Consider the following 23,606-nt stretch of genomic DNA (forward strand, 5'->3'; position numbering starts at 1 on the left):
CTGAGGCGAGAGCGCCTGGTGTACCCGAGAAGGCCGTAAGCACAGTGGCAGGTCATCTTGTGAGGAAAGGCGAGCGAGGCTCGAGACCCCCAGAAAGAAGGCGGCCTGTGGAGGAGAGGCAGAGTGGGGGGATGTGCCCACGAGCCAGGAAAGGCCTGCAGTACCTGGGGCTGGACGAGGCCAAGGACTCCCCCAAAGCTCTCAGAGGGAGCACGGCCCTGCTGAGACCCACATGTTTGGACTTCGGCTTCCACGGCTGTGGAGAAAAGAAAAAAATCAACCCTCCCAGCAGACCTCTGAGGAAGCAACTACCTCTCCAGCACCTGCCAACACCTGTCAACTCCCCACAGCCGGTGAGCCACCGGGGACTGAGGCCTGGCCCTCCCTGGCCGGGTGACCCACGCAGGCCTCTCCTTCCGTGAACTCATCTCTGATTCTGTGAGGTGAAGGCAGCTGTGACCAGGCCCTTCTCGTCAGCTGAGGGGAGTTGGCAGGTGCTGGCTAGCCTGTTCCATGCCGGAAGACCGGAGGTGGGGGGGTTGCCTGTTCGTCACTGCTGGGGGTCACCAGGCCAGGCGGCCTCCCCCTCTAAAGGGGAGATGGCTGTTCAAGGAGAAGATGGTGCTGCTAATAGGGTCCCACCCGGGGTTTGGATCTTTCCCAGAAACCAAAAGCATCTACAGATGTTTGGCGACTGCTGGGTTAGAGTCGCTCTCTCTCCCTTCCTCCCCCGCCTCCTTCCTGCACCTTTATCCTGTCTCTCTTTCATCCTACCTTTTAATCTTACTAATTATTGAAACAGGTAGCCCCAGAGCATGATACAAAATCTAAAAGATTCCCAAGGGGAATTGCAAGATACCCAAGGGGTAAATACAAAGTCAGTCTCCCACCGTCCACATTCCCAACCTCTCTGTTCCCCTCCGCAGAGGCAGCCACCAGTGTAAGTTTCTTGTTAGCACCTTCCAGAAATTTCCACATGCACCAGGAAATACCTCACGCACCTACAGATGTGTGTCCTGCTTCGCACACATTAGCATCATGCACACACCCTTCCACGCCTGGCTTTTTCTACTTAACACAGCTTTTACCCACACACTTTACACGGGCACAGGAGCTAATGCATGTGCCGGTCGTCTGCTGTGCCTCTTCCCCACCTACCTGTGGACACCACCTGCCCTCCTCCCAGGTGAACACCTCTGGGTGTCTGGACACCTCTGACCCTCTGGACCTCCCCTGGCTCAGGTCAACCCCACCCCAGTCTCTGAGTCTCTATCTCAATGCCTCAGCCTCTCCATTCTCTGCTTCTCTTTGCCCCCCATCTTCCCCTTTCTCTTTTATAGCTCTCTCTGCCCCTTATTTTCCTCATTCTACCCCAACTCATGGCTGCTGCTGCAGTCACCCCCTGTAGGGTAAGACACCTCCTCAGGATCCTTGTGGTTTAGGCAGCACCCCTCAGCTCGCATTTACCCAGCCACCAGCCCCTCCTGACCTGGCTGGGTTCCCAAACCCCACGGCCCTCATGGGGAGAGCTCCGGGGCCCGCCCCACCAGCAGGACTGGACCCTCCTGGCTGTGACCCTGGTGGGGCGGCAGGTACAAAAGGGATGTGAGTCCTTGGCCACACAGAGCCTGGTCGGGCTGGGAACCCGCCTTCCCTCAGCAAACAGAGCTGTCAGTCTATCAACCCGAACTGGGCACAAACAGTAAACAGACCCACCCCAGCCCTGCCCTGCTGAGGCCGACATTCCCACGGGGTGACACCACCCATGACAAGTGAGCGCATCCACGCACTCACAGGTATTTGCAAACCATCCTGAGGCACAGCAGAAAGAATAGGGTGCGGTGTGAGAGACCAGCAGGGGGTGGGAAATTCACCATGATGAGGGGTGAGGGGTGGGGATGGGGCTGTGGGGCTGTTTAGGTACCCATAAGGGACAATCACCAACATCTATTTTGAGGTAGAACAAAGCCAGAAGAGGGAGTGTGTTGTGAAGGAATGGAGATGAAGGCAGCCATGGAAGCATGGAGTGGAGGGCCTTGTGGGCACAAGGGACAGCACGTGCAAAGGCCCTGCGGTGGGAAGGAAATTGGAGGCTCAAAGACCAGCAAAAATATGGGGCACCATGAGTGAGGTGGAGGGTGTGAGCCACCTCAGGTGGCCTTGTGGGAAGCTCTAGCCCCAGTTTATAGATGAGAAACAGGCCTGAAGAAGGGAAGTCAGGGTGGTGACTATAGAACTCGGTGGCCTTATGCTCCTAACCGCCGGGCAGTGGTTCTTAGTGTGGGCCCCAAGTCTGTGGCAGCATCAGTATCACTTCTTGGCTCATATCCCAGAACTTCCAGAAACTCAGAGCTCACGGTCTGCGTATCCAGCAAACCCTCCATGACAATCTGATTCACTCAAAGTTGAGAACCACCAAAGGGCCTCCTGCCCTCCCCCCCAAGCTTACTCCTGCTCACTAAGAGGGAGTGGTTTGAACAGTGGTCCCCAAAAGGCTATGTCCACATCCAATTCCCTGAACCTGTGAATGTGACTTTGTGTGGAAAAAGGGTCTTGGTAGGTACAATTAGGTTGGGGATTTGAGATAATCCAGGTGGACCCCAAAATCAAGGGCAAGTGTCATTGGAAGCAGATATGGGAGTGCTGCGGCCCCCAGCCACAGCATGCCGGCAGCCACCTACAGTGGGAGAGGTCAGGAAGATTCTCCCTTCAAGCCTCCACAGGGAGTGACGACATCTGGATTTGGGACCTTTGGCCTCCAGAGCTATAAGAGAACCCCGTTCTGTTGTTGTAAGCCACCCAGTTTGGCCAAATTATTGTGGCAGCCCTGGGACACCAATGCCCAGTGTAGTAGGGCAGATGGCCCAATGGACGAGTGTGAAGTCTCAGCTGGCAGGTACCTGGCACCAGCTTTGGCTCTTCTCTTCCTGGCAACCTGTAATCATGAATGGATTTTGGAGCCGCTGGGATGTAAAGGGGGCAGAACTATGTTGAGGTAGATCAGGACCAACCCAATGACTTGAAAATATGACTACAAACTAGAACCTGATCCGAGGCCTCTGGTAGTGGGAAGGATCTTAGGGCTGTGGTCAGGTGGCTGGTGAGAGTCAGCTGGCGAGACGCCTCACCCAGGAACCAGATACAAGCATGAGGCGCTTAGACCCTAACCTGGACCATCCTTCCTGGAGACATAATCTCTGAAGCCACTTGGCCTGGGTTCAAATCCCAGCTCTGCTTCATCCTGGCTGTGTGACCTTGGGCAAGTCACTTCACCTCTCTGTGCCTTATTTCTTTCTTCTGTAAGGTGGCTTTAACGATAACACCTACTTTAGAGGGTGCATTTGGCTAATACACATTCACACTCCATGCTTGCTAGTATTGGTTTGTATCATCTCAGTCCTCAGCTGTCAATGTGGCGAGGCCGCTCAGATTTGTGTCTCAGCCCTGACCCCTCAGCACCCAGATGCCTCACACATCCAGATGTCCGCTGGCATCGGCCCTTTGGATGCCCAGGACTTAACACATATGTGATAGAGTATTTGATTTCCTGCCTCCTCCCCCACCCCCATCTGTTCTGGCCTCTTCTTCCCCTTTCTGCAAATAGTGTCACCTCTGCCCATCGCTTAAATCTTTAAAGTCAGTCAAGTCTTTCCTCTCTGATTCTGTCTTGCACTAACCACCCCATCCCTCCTGCCCAGTCCCATCCTTCTTCATCTCCATCCTTACTGTTTCCCTGCCCCTCCCCTCCTCATTCAGTGAGAGATCAGTTATGTTGTTTCACTTAGACTTTATTACACGTACATGCATAAATCCTTCCATCCTCATTCTGATCTCTCATTCCCTTCTCTCCAGTCACACTGGCTTGCCTGCTGGTCCCCAAACACACTCCACTAATCCCACCTCAGGGCTTGTGCCTCCAGCCCTTTACATAGCCAGCGCTTTCACCTCCTTCAGGTCTCTCCTCCTTCAGGTCACCTCCTCCAAGAAGCCCTCCTTGACCACCCCAGCTAAAAGAGACTTCCCACCCACTGCCCTTCTCTGTCATCACAGCCTGTTCTTCACCTACAAAGCACTTAGAGCTGTTTGCCAATTAACTAGTTAGTTGTTGCCTCACTGAGGCCAACCCCTCTCCCCACACACACACAAGGCCAGAAGCCACAGGGGGGACTCTAACCTTTCACCATTAGGTCCTCAGTGCACAGGGTTTGGCCGCTGTAGATGCTTAATAAGTATTTGTTAAAGAGAAAGAGGTGAAAGGGCATCGGGGAGCTACGGATCCTTGTTTTATTTTTTTTAAAGATTTATTTATTTATTTATACAAGCACTGGGTACAGTCAGAAGCGCGGGAGGGTGAGAGAATTCACCAGAGCCAGAGCGGGGAGCAGAACAGACAGACTGACGAAATACACTGCTGAGGGGAGCAGCGGGCAACAGGAGAGGCCTGTCATGCCATGTGGGACCCTCGCCGGCGGCTGGGATCGAACTGGCGCTGCAGAGGCTGCGAGCAGCTTCGCTATGCAGCGCTCAACCGCTGCGCCACCGGGGAGGCCCTGGATCCTTGTTTTTGCACTGTCCTACCTCCTGCTCTTTTTGCTTAATAAGCTTGTAGTGAGTTCCTTATTAGAATGTAGCGTCGCCCTGCACTTTTTCTTTTTTCTACAATACAGTAAAATACACCCATGTGAAATGTACCCTTTCCTGTGCTTTGACAGAGATCACGCAGTGCCGAAGGCCCCTCTGTCACCCCAGAGGCTGCTCCGCCGTGCGCCCCAGTGCCAGCCTCCAGCGGCCTGCTCTCTGAGTCCAGATTCCTCCTGCCTTTTCCAGGAATTTGTGGACACGAAGCCCTCATCCGCACTCTTTTTGGCCTGGTTTTTGACGGTGGGATTCTTGGTTCTTCCAGGTAGTGGCTTATTTCCACAGTCCTCACCTTCTGCTGGCTGCGTGTGCGCATCCCGGTTTTTCCACCGCCTGCTGTAGGCATGCGGCTGCCCTGGGTGCGGAGCAACCTGCTGTGCGCAGCTCAGGTGCTGACAGAGGCCGCTGTCATTCCTCATGGCTAATGGGGTGGGGTCGCTGACCGGGAGGTGGGCGTGTGCTTGGTTTTATAAGAACTTGCTACCCTGTTCCCAAAGTGCAGTCACCACCGCTGGTGACAGCAGAGAGCTGGCTCATGGGGGCGGGGGCGGGGCGCTGTGTTGTCACCCAGGTCGTGGCCTGTGTGGAGAGCTGCCTGTCAGAGACTGTCCCTCTCTAGGGCCTTTGCTTCTTGGAAGGAAGAGAGAAGAAATTTGAGCTCCAAGGTTGAAGCCACTTGGCTTTGCAGAGCCCAGGCTGTGACCCTGATGACTCAGATTCGCACAGAAGTATTTCTCACAGAGTGGGGTGCGGGCACAGGTGTGCCCCAAACTCTAGCTCCCAAAGCCCATCTCAGAGGGACTGAATCAGACTCCTGGGAGAGGGACTTGAAGATGCACATTTAAAAAAAAGCCCCTGGGGGGTCCTCCCTGGTGGCGCAAGGGGTTAAGACAGCACTATGAAGCTGTCCGCAGCTTCTGCAGCGCGAGTTCGATCCCCCGCCAGGGAGCTACCCACATGGCGCAGCAGACCTCTCCTGTCTGGCCCGTTGCTCCCCTCAGGAGGGTATTTCAATCAGTCTGCCTGTTCTGCACCCCACTCTGTCTCTGGTGAGTCCTCTCACTCCCCTGCATCTCTGGCCTGTACCCCAGCTCTTGCATGTATAAATAAATCTTAAAAAAAAAAAAAAGCGATTAAAATGAAGTGACTTAGAATCTTAAAAAAAAAAAAAGCCCCTGGGGACACCGACATGGGAATCTGGGTGTGGAGATGGGGCGGGGTGGGGGGGGTGTTCCAGGCAGTAAGAGGTTCACGAGCAAAATCCCGGCAAGGGGCAGGGTGGGGGGGGGCAGTCCTGGAGGCCGGGCCAAGAAATCCAGGGTCTCCATGCTGGCTAGAGCTGGGGTTGCCCTCCTGGGGCACAGGGGAGCTATGGAGGTTCAAGTGGGGGAGTGACGGGCTGGGTTTGGGTTCTCATGAGACGCCTTTGGCTGCGTGTGTGTGTGCGCGCGCTCGCGGCAAGGGGGGGGGGCGTGGGGTGGGGAGAGAGAGATTGGGGGGGGGGAGAGAGAGAGAGAAAGGGGGCGGCCAGGAAGAGGATGCGTGCATCTTGGCAGGCAGGGGTAGGTAGGGGCGCTGCTCCTCATCCACAGCGTGGTTCAGGCCACTCCCTGCCCTGGATTCTGGCCCGGGCTGCTCTGGGTCCCCTCCTTTGGCTCTGCCCTTCCCCCTCCTTCTCCTGTGGGGCTAGGGGCTCAGGTGACCCCTCATGGGCCCGGCCCGGGGCTGCGAGCTGGGGTAGCCAGGGAAGGGCTCTAGCCCTGGGGGTGTCCTGGGCTCTGTGAGCGCTAGTTTGGAGCCTCCAGGGCCTCAGGGACTCGGGGAGCCAGCTTCTGCTCTGTGTGCCACTTCCTAGGGTGACCGTGCGTTTCAACAAGCTAACACGGATCAAAAAAGAGTCTCGTCCTCTGTCCACTTCTGTGCGTCCGTGTTTCTCTCCGGGCCATCTGCATCTGCACCCCTGTCTGTGCATCTCATCGAACTTACCAGCTGTGCAACCTCAGGTGAGTAACTAGACCGCTCTGTGCCTCAGTTTCCTTATCTGCTAAATGGGTATAACAGGAATGTCTGCTCTCCAGGGAGCGTGCAGAGGCTTTGTGAAGGGAGTGAGCGACTCCACTTAAGAGGGCAGAGCAACGCCTGGCACGCAGGCAGCCCTCCGCGGCACGGGCACCCCGTCCAGGTGTGAGCCGGGCTCTGAGTGTGTGTCTTGCAGGAATCCGGGGCAGGACGCACCGTGCAAGCCTGTGGCTGGGCCCCTGGGAGCCGGGTAACGGCAGCAGCACTCGGGGTGGGTGAGCGAGGCCAGATGGGTCCCGGAGTGCACCGGCCGGCGCACGCTCCACGGCCTTGTACTGTCATTTTCTTCTTTACCTATAAAATGCCAGTAATAGCAGCTGCCTCCATGCAGTCATTAGGGGACAAGTGAACCTGTGGGTGCCCTCAGCCACACCGCGCAGGCAGGAAGCGCTGCCGGGGCGCTGTCACCTGTGCTCACCTGGCCGGTGTGAGGCACAGCGGGATGTGGCCATGGGCATCTAACCCTACAGGTTCCTCCGCCACCCCACTTCCTCTGCACCCCTAGTTCCTGCCTCCACATTGCTTCACCCCTCACTCCTAACTCCCTATGACCTAGGAGGAGTCCCGACATCGGTGTCACCGGCCCCAGCTCCAGGAAGGGGTGCAGGGCCCCCTGGAAAGCAAGAGGGCGTTGCCACTCCCCTCCCTGCTGCTGTCTCAGTGTTTCTCTGGGGCTCCCCATCTCTGGCTTGGGTCTGTCCTGGCAGCCTGGTTTCCAGGACAGGAAATGCCAGGGTCCTGAGGGTGTGTCTCCTTGATGTGGGGAGGAGGAGGAAGTGGCCAGGCGGGACCTCTCCCCTCTACTGCTCACAGTCACGGCCAGAGTTGGGGGGAAGGTGGGGGGGCTGGCAGGAGAGGCCTTCATTAGTTAACCTTTTAATCCTGCCATGCCGAGTCTTAATGAGGTGGACGGGCCTCATTACCAGCGGGAGCCCTGGCATTAGCTCATCTGTCACACCCGCTCCAGGGCCAGCGCCGGTTCCTCAGGTGGCCCTGGGGAAATTGGGGCAGGCGGCTTGGGAACCAGGAGGGGCTGGGGCCTGGATTCCTGCCTTCTGGGGAGAGGAGGGGACTGAGGGAGGCGGGAGCTGGGGGCCCCAGATTCCTGGGGGAAGGAGAGGACCTGGCCTCCTGGGCTCGAGGGAGGCGGGCCTGGGAGCCGATCCTGCCCCCAGCACACCCCTCTCTTAAAGGCCGGGCCGCGCGCCCCGCCCCGGTGAACCCGGAGCCCCGCGGAGGAGCCGGATCCTCACCCAGACCCGAGGGATGGCGGCGGCGCAGGAGGGACCGGCGCGCGGCGGCGGGGAGCAGGCCGGCGAGCTGGCGGGGCTCCAGGAGCCCCCCCGGCCGCCCACGCCGCCGCCCCCGCCGTCGCCCATGACCCCGGAGCCCCCCGCGCTCCCCCAGCCCGAGCCGCCGTCGGAGGCCTACGCGCGGCAGCTGCTGCTGGAGGAGTGGGGGCCGCCGAGCGAGGGCCTGGAGCTGCCCCCGCGCCTCACCTGGAAGCTGCTCTACCTGCGGCGGCCGCTGTACCGCAACCTGCTGCGCTCGCCCAACCCCGAAGGTGCGGCCCGGCCCGGCCGGCCCCAGACGCCAGACGCCGGCTCCGGGCCCCTCCCCAGGCTCGCGCCCCCTGTGGCTCTCGCTGCCCGCCCCCCAGCCCGCCCCCCAGCCCGCCTCACCCCTGCCGCTCCCTGTCTCCGCCGCGGCCCTGTCTCCCCCTGTCAGCCCGGCTGCCCCTCCTGCTGCCCCTCCTGCTGCCCACGTAGTCTCGTCTCTGCCGGCGCCTCTCCCGGCCTGTCTCACCGCGGTGCCTCCCCCCGTGCGCGCCGTCCCTCTGCGCCCCCGGGCTCCCTCCCCGCCTGACTCATGCAGCCCTGCCCGGCTGGTCCGGCCCGGTCGGTAGAGCGCGGGCTCCTGCCTTTCCAGCGCGCGCCCTGGGGCGGGGCTGGGGAGGTGCAGGGGGCACCCACCTGTGGAGCTGATGCTACCCCCCCCCTCCGCCCCCCATCACTTCAGGCATCAACATTTATGAGCCGGCGCCCCCTACCGGCCCCACCCAGCAGCCTCTGGAGAGCCTGGGTAAGCCCTGGGCGCAGGCCCCCGAGGGGAGGGGGGTGGAGACCCGGCCTGTCCTCACCCCTTGCTCCCGCGCCCGCAGGCAATTTCCAGGGCTGGTATATTGGCACGGAGGACCTCCAGCAGAACCTCAGGTGAGTGGCGGGGACCCCTGTGGCTTGCCTCGCTGGGGGGCCTGGGAATCTGACTTTGCCCCGCTGGGCCTCGGTATTCTGCTCTGTGAATGGTTGGTCGTGAGCCAGAATGTTCAGGAAACTCACAGTGTAGGTCCTGGCTTGCACATAGTAGGTGTCCAGGCAACAGCAGCTGCTGTTCCCATTTCTCGACTCTTCCTCCGGAGGGGTCACCCCGCCACCAGCATTAACAGCCCTGCTGCTGCTCGGCGGGGAGGCGGTGTCCCTCGGGCTCAGAGCCACCCGTGCCCCATTGGGATGGAGGCTCTGCCACCTCTTAGCTGCTTGACCTGGTCAGGCAAGTCGCTTTCCTTCTTGAACCTGGTTTCCCCTGCAACACGGGGTTCAGAGTGCAGCTCTTCAGAGGGGCGGGCGGCAGCTGAGTCCTACACGGCAGCCCTTGATGGAGCTGCCAGGGGACAGTGAGCCAGATCCCCTGCTCCCCGCGGCCGGGAGGACCTGGGAGAAGCCCTGCAATCCCAGCAGGCCCCAGACCCGCCTCCCCACGCCCCTCTCACAGCTGGACGGTGAAGCAGCAGTGCATCAACCTCCTGGCCGAGGGCCTGTGGGAGGAGCTGCTGGACGATGAGCAGCCGGACATCACGGTCATGGACTGGTAGGTGCCTCCCCAGCGTGCAAAGCTTGTCTTAGACTGAGCTCCTCCCCAGGGGCACCTGCTCCCTGGGAACCAGGCCCCCCACTCGCTCTGGCCCCTTCTCTCTGAATCTCTGAGCCTTTCGGCTTTGAGGTGTGCCGGGCTTAAGCCATTCTTTTTCCTCAGGCGCGCTTGCCCCTCTGTGCTGTAGGGAGGACTCCCTCCTTGTCCTCTAAGAGCCAGTTACACGCGGCCTCCACCTGGAAGCCTTCCCTGACTACCTGCTAGGTCAGATTCCATACGCTCCAGGCTGCGGACTCCCCTCCCCATCCTGACCATTCCCACAGCCCAGTGACCTGTCTCCCCCATACACACTGGTTTCTGAACCCCGGGAGGGCAGGCGTGGGGCTGTCCCAGTCACTGCTGTGTTGCCAGCACTCCCCAGCCCAGGGGCACAGAGTAGATGCCAGTCAGGTGATGGGGGCCCGGGGTCGGGCCCGGGATATTGGCAGCTGAAGGCCTGGACCCACCCAGGTATGAGAACAGCCACCTGGACGTCTGCGTCTACGAGCTGCACGTGTGGCTGCTGGCCGCTGACCGCCGCTCCATCATCGCCCAGCACCACGTGGCCCCTCGGACCTCTGGGCGAGACCCCCAGGGCTGCTGGCTCCAGGTGAGACTCCCAGCCCAGGGCCCAGACTTGTGTCCACGTCCCAGGAGCTCACAGCGGGAGGCTGGAGGCCAGTGGGGCCCAGGACCCCTGATAAGGGCTTCTTTCGAACCCCGGGTGCTGCCCTAGGTGTCCCACGTGTTCCGCCAGTATGGCTCCGGCGTGCGCTTCGTCCACTTCCTGCACAAGACCAAGAACCGGATGGAGCCTGCTGGGCTGCTGCGGACAAGGGCGACAAACTCCTCGGTGTCTGTGCAGCTCAGGGAGTGACTGGCTGGCCGCTCGTCCCCTCTACCCACCCCTTGACGGCCCCCTGAGTCCTTAGCACCCCCCTTTCCTGAGAACTCCGTGACTTTTAGCACCTCCCTGAACCCTTAGCACCTCCCTGTTCCCTAAGCACCCCTGAGCCCATAGCACCTCCTTGAGCCTTTGCCTCTGCTGTGCTTCCTCAGTGCCTCCCCGTTCCTGCTGTTCCTACATCCCTCACCACCTTTGAGGCCCCGTATAACCCTGCCTGGCCCTTGGTGACTTTGACATCTTCACATATCACTGAATGACTCTGCCACTTGCCCTGCCATCTCCAAGCTCTGGGAGGGCAGTAGCCTCTTCTTCCTAAGCCAGTGCTAAGTAGGTGTTCAATAAATCTTTAAGAACTGACTGAATACAAGTGCCCGAGGATGCTGAGTATTTCCCTGGTCTCCAGTCTTTAGAACTTCACTCTGTGCATTTCCATTGGGCACATTTTCCAATCCTTGATCCTCCAGCGCCTCGCAACCCCGGGGCCTTTGCACTTCCTTGACCGCTGATCTCTTCACATAACCTAATATACGGCCTCTTGGCATCTCTGCTGACCTCTTCTCCCACGTCTCTTAACTCTCAGAATCGCCCTGAATTCCTCTCCCCCCTCTATCCCCAAGCTGTCATCCTCCTGAGCTAGTCTCCTCATTTCTCTAACTCCTCCAGAGGCCCCAGCCCGAGGCGTCCATCAGGAGACATCAGCCTGGAAGTGGGGGGGGGGGGGGCAGTGGGCAGATTGCAAATTCAAAGTTTCAGAAACGTGCCAATTGGGGAGATTGAAAGTATTTAACAGCCCGTGAGCCCTGGGCTCTGGGCAGATCACACCGCAGGCTCAGGCCCTAATCTGGTCTGGTGTTTGAAGGCCTCCTGCTCTCCCCTGCATGAAGGCAGAGGTGGTCTGTCCCTGGCAGGCCAGAGCAGCTGGAGGGCAGGCAGGGAAGGGCTACCAAAAGGGGTGGGAAGCATTTCAGTGCTTCACAGTCACCCAGGACACCACTGCAAGTCCCACGTGACTGTGGGGGTGTCTTGGGGCACACCTAACCCCACGCAGAATCCCGGGACCGGCCACCGTGTCCTCATCCCTTCTGGCCCGGTTCTGTGTGGACTTGGTCCCAATCACAAGCAGATGGCAGACAGGGACAACTTTACAAAGGCTGTATTGCAGGGGAGGCAGTGGGGAAAACAGACAGAAAGGCGCTCCTGGGCCTCGGGGACTCCAGCAGCCCCCAGGGGCTCAGCACTCTGGGGGGGACAGATGAGGGCGCTCTAAGGCATCAGTAGCATCTGCAACAAAATAAAAAGTATCAGGGAGTGCCAGGGGCTCAGAGATCCAGAGTGTGGGAGGTTCTAGAAGTCTGAGATGGGGTGGGGGGCTGGGGCTGGGCTCCAAGGTCAGGAGCTAGGTAGGCATCCTGCCTGGGAGCTTGGGCTGGGGCTTTTAGAGCTCTTGGGAGAAATGGGGTAAGTGGGGTGGTTTTGAGGGGTGCTTTGGCAAGATCTAGGATCCCGGGGTGTGTGAGCGTAGATATGTGTGCACAGAGTAGGCTCAGGCCCACCAAGGTTGGGGCCTGGGGGCTCCAGAACTTTAACAAGGGCTCTGAAGGTGGTTTCTGGGGCTGAGATGGAGATTGATCTAGAGGGACTGGGGGGTGGGGGTGGGGGGCGCAGAGGGCTAGATAGGGGGTTCCTAGAACTGGGTCTGGGATCTTGAGGCCTGAAGTGCTGGAATCTGATGATTTCAGATGTAGGATAGGGCTGGCTTTGCTTCTGGGGGCCCAAAGGTGAGGGGGTGGATGACTCCCCATCTCCAAGGCAGGCTGGGCCACCCAGAGTTAGTCTGGCCCGGCTGGGAAGTGCACCAGTGGGTGGGCAAGCAGCCGGGGGCTCAGGGTGGCTGGAGAGGAGCCATCTCAGAGGAGGCGCTGGAGTTGGGGTTGGGCAAAGGCAGAGGTGGGTCTGTGGGATCCAAGGAGCCTGGGGGCGGGGGTGCTTGCGAGAGGGGGTGCCGGTGAGAGGAAGGGGACGGCCAGAACTCCCAGCTTGGGTCGGGGGCTGGGGAGTCTGGGCCAGCGTGAGCCCAGGGTGGGTGCGCCGGGGCGGGGGCGGGGGCGGGGGCCGGGGCGGGGCGGGGCGGGGCGGGGCGGGGGCGCGCAGGCACCTGCAGTAGAGCGAGGAGATGGAGTCGGCCCAGTCCCCGAGGACGCCGCGGCGGTACTCCTCCAGGCGCGGGTAGGCGCCCGCCGAGAACTTGCGCGTCTTGCCGCCCTTGCCGCGCCGGGACCACACGGTGAGCTCGCAGCGCGGCCCCACCACGAGCGAGGAGGCCGTGTTGGCCCAGTCGGAGGGCAGGAAGGGCAGGTCGGCGCCGGGCTCCACCGCCAGCTGCGCGCCCCCGCAGCAGTTCTCGTAGTAGGGGTCGCTCTTGTCGAAGAGCAGCGCGCACGTCCGCGTCCCGTCCGCGTGCTTGAGGTCGGCGGCCGCGGGGCAGCCGCCTCGGACGCCGGGCGCGGCGGCCAGGGCCAGGGCCAGCAGCAGTGGGCACAGCGGGGACATGGCGGCACTGCCGGGCCCTGCCCCCGCGCGCCTTTATGCGCCCGTCCGTGGGAAGCGAGAAGCTGCGAGATAAGGACGGGCGGACGGGGAGGGGGCGGGGGAGCGGGCCGCCCGCCCCACGAGCGAGCGGGGAGACCTTCCTGGCCGAGCTGGGGAGCCCAGCGCCCTGGCCGGGTTTGCATGCAACTGAGTCAGCTTTCAGGGCAACTCAGCGGGATGGGCCTGGCGCCAGGTGCCGCGCGTTCTGGAGCGCGCGTGGGGGCAACAGGTGCAGGCAGGCATTTGACTAGGACGGGAACCACTCGCCTTGCAAATGAGGGGAGGCTGCGGGGCGCGAAGGGGGAGGGAGGTTGGGCTGGTTCCCTTGCCTGCCGGATGCAGGACCTTGGGAATGAAGAAGCTGGAGATAAGGAAAGGGGGGGGGGCAGAAATGGGGAGGGACGCTGTGCCCCCCCAATCTGTTAAATACAAGACTTCTTTGCATAACACCTGTGCAAGGCGATGTACAAAAGGAGGGGGGGGGCGGGGACAGGTAGATTTTGCAACACTTGGGAGAACAGAGTTCACAACTGTAATATATAAAGAGTGCTTGCAAATGGACAAGAGTTCAGGCAACCCTCCCCCTCTCAGAGGAGCAGCCTAAGAGTGGGAGCCCAAGAGAAAGGAGGTTTCCAGCCCCCACTTCGCACTCACTAGGGTCCAGGAGATTTTTCTTAAATCAGGGCTGTAAATCTTCCGTCCGTGAAATAAACAGAAGACCTGTTGAACTGCAAGAGACTTAAAACTTTTGTATCGTCAACAACAAAACGAAACAACCCAAAACAACTCCAAAACTCATCTGGGTAACAACAGACAATTCCTGTGACATGCAACCAGCACTTACTAATCAGCAAAGAGAAATTAAACAAGCCAGAGGAAGGGCAGAGGGTGCAGCCCCAGGCTGGTGGGCACCCCGCGGGGAGCTTCTGGCCTCCTGCCAGACAAGATCGAGGCCAAGAGTGGATGAGCTGCTCAGATTGACAAGGGTTCAAGTCTTCCTACACTCCAGGATTGTTGTGAAGATTACAAAGGATATTGGATCAAGAAACAGCAGAAGGAGCCGGACTGCCTGGGGCCAAATCCTAGCTCCTCCGTGAGCTTTTGTAAAGGATTTCACCTCTCAGCCACGTGGCCACAACGGAGGTACTCAGCGCTGGATGCTGGTATAAAAAGCAAATGAGATAATCCAGTAGCAGCTCGGAGCGAGGCCCCTTGCTAAGTGCATGCCAGCGTTTGCAGCGTTGTCATTATGGAAGCCCCTTCACAAGGCTGCACTCAGCTAACCCTACTCCCTCCCGGTCCCCGCTCTCCCCCCAGATGCCACCCTTCTCTGTGGCCAGGCACCCGGCAGTGGGTAAGACTCAAGGCTGGAAACACTTGAGAGGAGGTTCACTTGCTTGCTGAGTGACGATGGGCAAGTGAACTCACCTTTCTGAGCTTCAGTTTCCTCCAGCCTTCAAGAGGATAATAGAAAATGGCTTTATTCTATAAAGGGTAACTAACATCATACAATGGCTTTCATAATACAATCTACACATGGTTGCTAGTTTACAAATGTAAGTACTTTATATACACTACTGAGTACCCACGATGTAAACACACAGAGCATGACATTCAGAACCAGCACACGGCAGGTGCTGCACAAACAGGTGCTGTTCTGACTCCTGTAAGGATTCTAAGCCAGGCTCTGCTCCAGAGCACACCTAGATCTCTCTCCTTTCCTCTCTTGACCCTGTGATATCTAATCTCCAGCCGCTGACTTCCCAGAGGGCCTCCTTGACCTCAGGGACACCAGCCTCTCCCTTCCAGCTCTACAAGGGCCCCCAGACAAAGACAGGTCAGCTGATCAGGGGCAGTCACCTAGGGCCCCACCCCCCAGGAGGGTGATGAGCTGCAGACACAGACAGTGACATGGAATGGGGAGGCAGAGCCAGGGACAGGAAGGGGAGCCCATGGGACCTCAGGGCACTGCTGGCATCAGAGAGAACCCAGCAGGGCCCAGGGTGGCAGCACAGTGTCCACAATCCCAGGTACACACTGGGAAGGGGCTGCGGACACCCCTCCAAGTCAGTTACCTCCGGGCACTGATGCCCACTGGCGAACCCCAAAGAACTGTACAGAGTGGAGACAGTGTGACATGCAGCCTCAGACATGCCCCCCAAGATAATCAATCACACACACCTCAGCACCCACCAGCCCCAAGTCCTCAACCACTGCAATCACACCCCACGAAACTTCACACATGCAAACCCTAGGCCCCATATGACATGTTTGTCTCACACACACACACACACACACGCACACACACACACCCCGGCATCCTCATCCAGAAACAGCTATTAACACAAACTCAACAAATAGTAGAAAAATAAACATCTTATTACACATATTTTTTCCTTCAAATAGCTGCCCTTTCTTCCATGTCCTGCCCTTGAGGAACGCGTGAGCCCTGGAGAAAGGCAGACAGCAAATCAATAATTCAAACAGAACCCGAAGGAGTGCTAACAGGGGCAGTGCAAAGGACGCTGGGAAGGAAGAGGAAGAAAGGGCAGGGATTTTTTTAAATATATACGCTGATAGATTCTGATTTGTATAACAAGAAAAATGTCCTCTCCTTAAAGCGCACCACCTTGATTCCACATTTTTTTCACTAGGCCAGAAAGAGGTCGGTCAACTCATGGAATTGCCACTAGAAGAAAAAAGGGGGTGTTTTTCTCAATCAGGGTAGGTCCCTGAACATAAAGACATTACCGGCGGCACATAATTTAAACGAAACGCTGTCTGTTGCATAAAACCTGGAAAATTCAGATCAGCACGAACTGCACCCTGCAGCAGAGTTCCTTAACCGTGTGGAATACTGTCACGGAATGGGATCATTAGCGCATAATTCTTTTTTTTTGAGATTTATTTTTATTTATTTATGCATACAAGAACTGGGGTGTAGGCCAGAGGTGCAGGGAGGGGGTGAGAGGATTCACCAGAGACAGTGGGGAGCAGAACAGGAGGATCTACTAAAATACACTGCTGAGGGGAGCAGCGGGGAGACAGAGAGGTCTGCTGCGCCATGTGGGTAGCTCCCTGGCTGGGGATCGAACCCATGTCACAGTGGCTGGTGATAGCTTGATAGCACTGAGACTCCCTGGGCCACCAGGGAGGCCCTCGTCCATAATTCTTAAGAGCTAACCTGACCCTCCAAAACAGCCCAAACCAGGAGGCTTGGGAACAGTGGTTCTCAAAGGATGGTCCCCAGAACAACAGCATCAACACCCCCTGGGAGCTTATTAGAAATGTACCTTCTCGGCTCCACCCCAGCCCCCGCAGTTCCATTAAGGGTAGAACCCACCAGAACGTTGAACACCAGCCTGTGATTCTGGTGCCCCCTGAGATTTGGGAACCACCACTAAGGACTTTGGTCTTTAAGACTGCCTGTGTCGCTGGTGTTTCTTTACATCTAGAATTTTCTGTATTGATATTCCAGTTTGCTCAGTGGCTGTCAAGTGTATTTCCTATAACTTCTAATTAAAAAAAAAAAAATCTGTGGCCTCCCTAGTGGCACAGGGGTTAAAGACAGTGCAATCAAGCTAGCGCCAGCTACTGCAGCACAAGTTCAATCCCTGCCACCAGCTAGGGAGCTACCCACATGGTGCAGCAGACCTCTCCTGCCTTGCCTGCTGCTCCCCTCAGCAGTGTATGTCAGTAGATCTGCCTGTTCTGCTGCCCTCTCTGTCTCTAGTGAATCCTCTCACCCCCCGCACCTCTGGCTTATACCCCAGTTCTTGCCTGCATAAATAAATAAATCTTTTAAAAAAATGCAAGTGCAATAAAAAGGAACATCTCTGGGATGCCAAATGGAGCTTCCCAAGACAATGTGTGAAACCCAGATGCCTGGCAGGAACTGGAACCTTCTCCAACACAGACAAGTCAGTCAGCATGGAGCCAAGGACAGGACTGAAGATCATGTTCCCAGACACACCTGCCCCAGGTGAAGTGCCTCCTCTGGAAGATTCTAGGTTCCAGCTACTGGGCCTTCACCAGCCACAAACACCCCTACCTCGGGCAGGGAGCAGCGGGGAGGAAGGGTCCCGTTAAACGGCAGATCCCTCGCCTGCATTTCCAGGGGAGACTTAGCCTCCGCCTCCCTGGAGCTCCAGGGGGAAGTCCCACAGCTGGAGGCCAGCGGGAGGCCCTTCCCCACCCACCCAATCCTCCCATGGGCAGAAAGCGAGAAACTCCAAACTGGCTGCCACCTGGAGCTGGTGGCGGGACTTTGGAGGTAGCCGGCCAGGGAGGCGCAGGGGAATGGGGGGACTGAAAGAGAAACTCGAGCAAAATGTCAGAGGGAGGCCAGGGTGGAAGCAGGGTCTCTGAGGAAACCTGAAACCGAGCCGGGCGTGGGGCCAGGATTTGTTGGCAGCTGAGGTGCCCGGAGCCTGCAGGGGCTCACAAGGTGGCGCCACAGCGCAGTCACTGAGCAGGTGCTCGAGTTGAGGGTTCAAATCCCCCGCCGGTGACGTGCGGACTTTGGCAAGTGACGCAACTGCTGCTAACGTCACCTTCCTCGTCAGGAGGGGCTGGTACCTGCAGACCGAGTTTTGCTTTCTGGTTTGGACGCTTGTCTGGGGGACGTTTCCTTTTAATGCCTGGTTTGGTCAATGCTAAATTCACTTTTTCTTCCTTTTTCCCTCAAGTTTTAGAAAGTTTATGCAAACTTTTGCTTACGTTTATACAGCTTTCCAGCCTTGTTTCATTTCAGGTGCTAAGTCTCACATCATAATTTGGTAGTTGCATGTATGGCAAGTGATTACCACACGTCTCATCAACATCCGTCACCTCACAGGTTACTTTTTTTCTTGTAATGGGAAATTGTAAGAAAATTGAAATTTTCTTGTAATGGGCCTCCCTGGTGGTGCAAGGGGTTAAGACGCAACCTATGAGGCTGTCGACAGCCACTGCGGCACGAGTTCGATCTGGGGCCAGGGAGGCGATCCACGTGGTGCAGCAGACCTCTCCTATTGCCCGCTGCTCCCCTCAGCAGTGTGTTTCAGTCATTCTGCCTGTTCTGCTCCCCACTCTGTCTCTGGTGAATCCTCTCACCCAGTTCTTGTATGCATAAATAGATAAATCTTAAATATATATATATATATATATATATATATATATATATACACACAGTTGGGTGTTATTAACTGTACAGAGGCACCATGCTGTAAGTGGCTTCTCTTATAGCTGGATAGTTTTACCTTTGGACACCCCCTTCACCCAGTTATTCATCCCTCCCCCCATCAGTCTGCTGTTTCTATGAGTTGGGTTGTTGTTTTCAGATTCCACATCTTTTTTTTTTTAAGATTATTTATTTATGCATGCAAGAGCTGGGGTACAGGCCAGAGGTGTGGCAGGTGAGAGGATTCACCAGAGACAGAGTGGGGAACAGAACAGGCAGACTGACGAAATACACTGCTGAGGGGAGCAGCGGGCAAGACAGGAGAGGTCTGAGGTGCCATGTGGGTAGCTCCCTGCCCGGGGATCGGCTGCAGATAGCTTCACAGTGCTATGCTTAACCCCTTGAGCCACCAGGGAGGCCCAGATTCCACATCTAAGTGAGAATATATAGTATTTGTCTTTCTCTGTCTGGCTCATTCCACTTAGCACAGTGCTCCCCAAGTTCCATCCCTGCTGTCACAAATGGCAGGATTTCCTCCTTTGGATGGTTTGATACTTTGCTATGCTAGCTTTGAGTAATAATTGCAACCGTTTTATTCATCTTTTCAAATTACTGACATTCAGAACCTCTCTATTGTATATTTCTTTTTTTTAACTTGATCTTATTATACTTGTGATGATTAGTAGTATTCGTTTCTATTGTGCCTTTAGCTTTTATTCCTTCATTCTGCTTTCTTTGAGCTTATGGTCCTGTCTTTGTCCTAACACTTGACATAGATGTTTGGCTTGCTAATTTTCAGCCTTTTTTTTTTTTCTTTTCCCACGTTTGTAGTTGTTTTTCACCTTCTTTGTGTGGCTTACTTATTTCATAATTAACACCTATATTAATCAGGTAATAAGTGTCTTGTGCTCGAGACTGTGTCCGACATGTGGAAACTGCTCTCGTTGTGGACTATTACTGTTGGTATTGGTTTTGATTATTGTTATTAATCAGGGACCTTAAAGACAGAATGATTGAGGAGAAGCCTGGATCTACTGGGTATTCATTTTCTATTGCTGTCATAACAGATGATTAAAAACTTAGTAGTTTCTAGCAACCAACAACACAGATTTATTATTTGACAGATCTGAGGTCAGAAGCCTGAAGTGGGTCTCATGGAGCTAAAACTTGATGTTGGCAAGGTTGCCTTCTCTCTGGGGGCTCTGGGGAGAAGCTATGTCCTTACACTGTCTAGTTTCAAGACCCTATTTGCTTTCTTGGCTCCTGGTCCTTTCCTTCTTCAAAATCAGCACGACAGCATCTTCAAATCACCCCCTCTGACTCTGGGTAGGACTCCACTCCTACCCCTTCACCCATTTTATATTTTTTTAAAGATTTATTTATTTATACATACCAGAACTGGGGTACAGGGCAGAGGTGTGGGGGGCGAGAGGATTCACCAGAGACAGAGCGGGGAACGGAACAGGCAGACTGACCGAAATACACTACTAAGGGGAGCAGCGGGTGAGTCAGGAGAGGCCTGCTGCGCCATGTGGGTAGCTCCCTGGCCAGGGATCGAACTCGTGCTGCAGTGGCTGTGGATAGCTTCATAGGTTATGTCTTAACCCCTTGTGCTACCAGGGAGGCCCCTTCACCCACTTTAAAGGAGCATCCAGATACTCAGAATCATGTCCAAATTTTAATACTAGCTGATTGGGGGCTTTTAGTCCACCTGCAGTCTTACCCGCCCCTCACCTTATTGCATAACACATTCACAGGGACGAGGAACTAGTCATGAACATTTTTGGAGGACCAGTATTCTGCCCACACAGTAGTATTGGGTTTTACTACAAATGAAGAGTGTTCTCTCTTATGTGAAGTGGTGGCTTCCCAAGCCGTCAGGCTCCATGGTGTGAGGGTCCAGATACCATCTATATTATACAGCCATAGCAGCATTATTCATGATAGCTAAAACATGGAAACCACCTAGTGTCTATCAGCAGATGAATAGAAAAGTAGAATGTGGTTCATGCATGCAGTGGAATATTATACAGCCATTAAAAGGAAGGCAGTTCTGCAACAAGCTACAACACAGATGAATCTAGAGGACAGCATGCTAAGTGAATGAAGTCAATCACAAAAAGACAAATACTATCTGGTTTCACTTGTATGAGGTGTTCACAGTCATCAAAATTATAAAGACAGAATGTAGAATGGTGGTTGCCAGGGGCTGGGCATAGGGAGGGGAGAACAAGAGTTATTATTTAATGGGTATAGAGTTTCATCTGGACAAGATGGAAAGAATTGTAGGGTGTGGGCCTCCCTGGTGGCGCAAGGGGTTAAGGCACCGCACTGTGAAGTAATCTGCAGCCTCAGCAGCATGAGTTCGATCCCCGACCAGCCAGAGAGCTACCCACATGGCAAGCAGACCTCTCCTGTATCACCTGCTGCTCCCCTCAGCAGTATATTTCATCAGTCTGCCTGTTCTGTTCCCCACTCTGTCTCTGGTGAATCCTCTCACCCCCCTGCATCTCTGGCCTGTACCCCAGTTCTTATATGCATAAATAAATAAATCTTAAAAAAAAGGAGTTATGGGGTGGATGTTAGTGATGGTTGCACAACAAAGTGAATGCATCAGCACTGAACTGCACACTTAGTAAGTAAGGTAGTAAATTTTATGGCATGTTATTTTACCAATCAGGGCTTGTAGTAATTTGTTACAGTAAAATAAGAAATGAAAATAATGACTTACCCTAATGTCTCCAATATTCCCTAGGAGATGGAACTATGGGAACAGATCCCTGCGACTAGGCATTGCCTGGAGGCTTCCAGGGAACCAAGGTGATTATGGAGAAGATGGGGTAAGAACTTCCAGAAGGTAAGGGATGAATTAGATTGACTAGTGTCGATATACTCTAAAATCAGGGTGTGGAGCAGCCCGGGGCAACTGGGCTTTGCACCCCCAGGCCCTCCAGATGGCCAGAGCAATAAAAGGCCAATTTTTTTTTAAAGATTTATTTTTATTTACACAAGAGCTGGGGTCCAGGCCAGAGTCGCAGGAGGGTGAGAGGATTCACCAGAGACAGATTGGGGAGCAGAACAGGTGGATCGACTGAAATACACTGCTGAGGGGAGCAGCGGGCGAGTTTGGAGAGGTCTGCTGCGCCATGTGGGAATCTGCCTGGCCAGCTGGGAATCGAACCAGCGCTACGGAGGCTGTAGACAGCTTCACAGGGCGGCGCTCAACCCGCTGCGCCACTGGGGAGGTAAAAGCCCAATTTTTTTTTTTTAAGATTTATTTACTTATTTATACAAGCACTGGGTACAGTCAGAAGTGCAGGAGGGTGAGAGAATTCACCAGAGCCAGAGTGGGGAGCAGAGCAGGCAGAAGGACCGAAGTACACTGCCGAGGGGAGCAGCGGGCGGCAGGAGAGGTCTGCGTGCCATGTGGGACCCTCGCAGGCAGCCGGGGATCGAACCTGTGCTGCAGAGGCTGCGGGCAGCTTTGCAGCCCAGCACTCAACCACTGCACCACCAGGGAGACCCCAAAAAGCCAATTTTTAACTGCCCTCTGACTTTCAGAACCACCTGCGCTAGAGGGGAATATGCCTGGGCTGTGCCTCTGAACTCTGCCCTGGTAGCCAGGGGGCCACCGGGGAGGGGGTGGGACTCAGCTGTGAGCCTTTAAAGAGGAGCAATGCATGTGGGTTTTTTCTCTCTTCTGCCACTGAAGCTGCTGTGGCAGGTAGCTCTTTGGCCAGCTGGCAGCAGGCTTTGCCCCCCGCCATGGGTGGAGGACCATTATTCTGCCCACAAAGTAGTATTGGGGCCCCCGACTTCAGTAGTGGCTGCTGCACCTGCCAGCTCCAGTGACTGCAGCTCCACCTCATTCCATCCTTCAGTAGCTGGCCTTCTCCTCCTCCCTCTCCATGGCTAGTTCTTCCTCTCCTTCTACTCTGTTGTTTAGGATTGTTTATTTCCCCTCTTCTGCTGTAGCAATGGCCCCATCCCAAAGCAGTAAGAGAGGTTCTGACCCAGTGACCGTTTTTAATAACTTTTTGTTAAAACATGTGTTTATTTATGCATTCAAGAGCTGGGCTGTAGGCCAGAGGTGCAGGGGGTGAGAGGGTTCACCAGAGACAGAGTGGGGAGCAGAACAGGCAGACTGACTGAAATACACTGCTGAGGGGAGCAGCGGGTGAGGCAGGAGCACATATCTGCTGCACCATGTGAGTAGCTCCCTGGCTGGGGATCGAACTTGTGATATAATGGTTGGCGATAGCTTGATAGCACTGAGACTTTAACCCCTGCGCCACCAGGTAGGCCCCCAGTGACTTTGCCCAGCAACTATAGTCATAAAATAGTAACAGTAGCAATAATAAAAATAATACCTATCACAGCTACTACCCCTTTTTGAACCTTTCATAGACTCTCAAAAGGGTGGTGACAAGGAACCTATCAATCAAGCCAGGCTGTATTTTGCTGTGGTAACAGATAATCCAAAATCTCAGGGGTTTATACCCAGAGAGGTTTATTTCTCATTCCACACGCTCATCACAGGTCAGTTTGGGGCTCTGCATGTCACTGTCCTCACCCAGGTCGACAAAGCAGCCAGTGCTGGATTTTTGCCAGTCTCTGATGACAAGAAAGGGCAGGTGAGGCATGCATGAGTCCTTCAGGTGATGGTCCCAAAATGACACACATCACACCACTCACAGAAAGGGCTTGCCAGATGGAACCCCCATAAGACCCAGATTACAATGCTGAGCAGGCAGGGCCCCTGGGCTGCTCTCCATGGTTCTGAGAACCTGCTAGAAAAGTGGTTTCTTTTCCATCCCTGGGACTTTGGTGGATGCTTGCTAACTTTCTCAGTACTTGTAGTACTTGTGTGATGTAAAATATTGTCACCTCGTGTAGAGTTGAGCACATATAGTATCCTCTTATTGTGTATGAGATGTAAATACATTAATCGGCATTTTCTTTGCTTAAACATTAGGAAAACCCCAACTCAACTTGCTTAAACAGTCAGGAATTTTAATCTCATATTACAATCAGGGAAGATTGATCAGGAATTGGCAGATTCAGAAAATCACACTAATGATATCAGTGATCCAGGTTCATCTCATCTTTCAGACCTGCTATCCTCACACTAGTTTCTTCCTTATGGTCACAAAGTGGCTACCACAGTTCCGGACAGCACATCCTCTTGGTCAGCTCTCAGCCTGATGCTGTCTGGTCTACCAGCAGTAGTTGACCCAGACAACTGTCTCTCCTCTTCCATAGAACTTTCTTCACTGGCCCCAGCTTGCCCGATTTTCCTTCTACTTCCTTGGGCAAGCCTTT

The 23,606-nt window shown here is 55.5% G+C and overlaps 2 protein-coding genes across 2 annotated transcripts; one reads left to right on the forward strand and one right to left on the reverse strand.

Moving 5' to 3' along the window:
- Positions 1-7,983: 7,983 nt before the first annotated feature.
- On the forward strand, positions 7,984-10,504 carry NCCRP1 (NCCRP1, F-box associated domain containing; the record flags this gene model as incomplete). The annotated part of the gene is made up of 6 exons (XM_084256910.1): positions 7,984-8,281; positions 8,737-8,799; positions 8,879-8,930; positions 9,490-9,585; positions 10,099-10,237; positions 10,364-10,504. 6 exons carry the CDS (start codon positions 7,984-7,986, stop codon positions 10,502-10,504), a joined length of 789 nt encoding a protein of 262 aa, XP_084113036.1.
- Positions 10,505-11,176: 672 nt separating this feature from the next.
- SYCN (syncollin) lies at positions 11,177-13,084 on the reverse strand (the record flags this gene model as incomplete). Its single annotated transcript, XM_084256911.1, has 2 exons — positions 11,177-11,234; positions 12,690-13,084. The coding sequence occupies 2 exons, from the start codon at positions 13,082-13,084 to the stop codon at positions 11,177-11,179; spliced, it is 453 nt and encodes a 150-aa protein (XP_084113037.1).
- Positions 13,085-23,606: the final 10,522 nt, after the last annotated feature.

Source organism: Talpa europaea (genome assembly GCF_964194135.1).
Source record: "Talpa europaea genome assembly, chromosome: 16".
Classification (NCBI taxonomy): domain Eukaryota; kingdom Metazoa; phylum Chordata; class Mammalia; order Eulipotyphla; family Talpidae; genus Talpa; species Talpa europaea.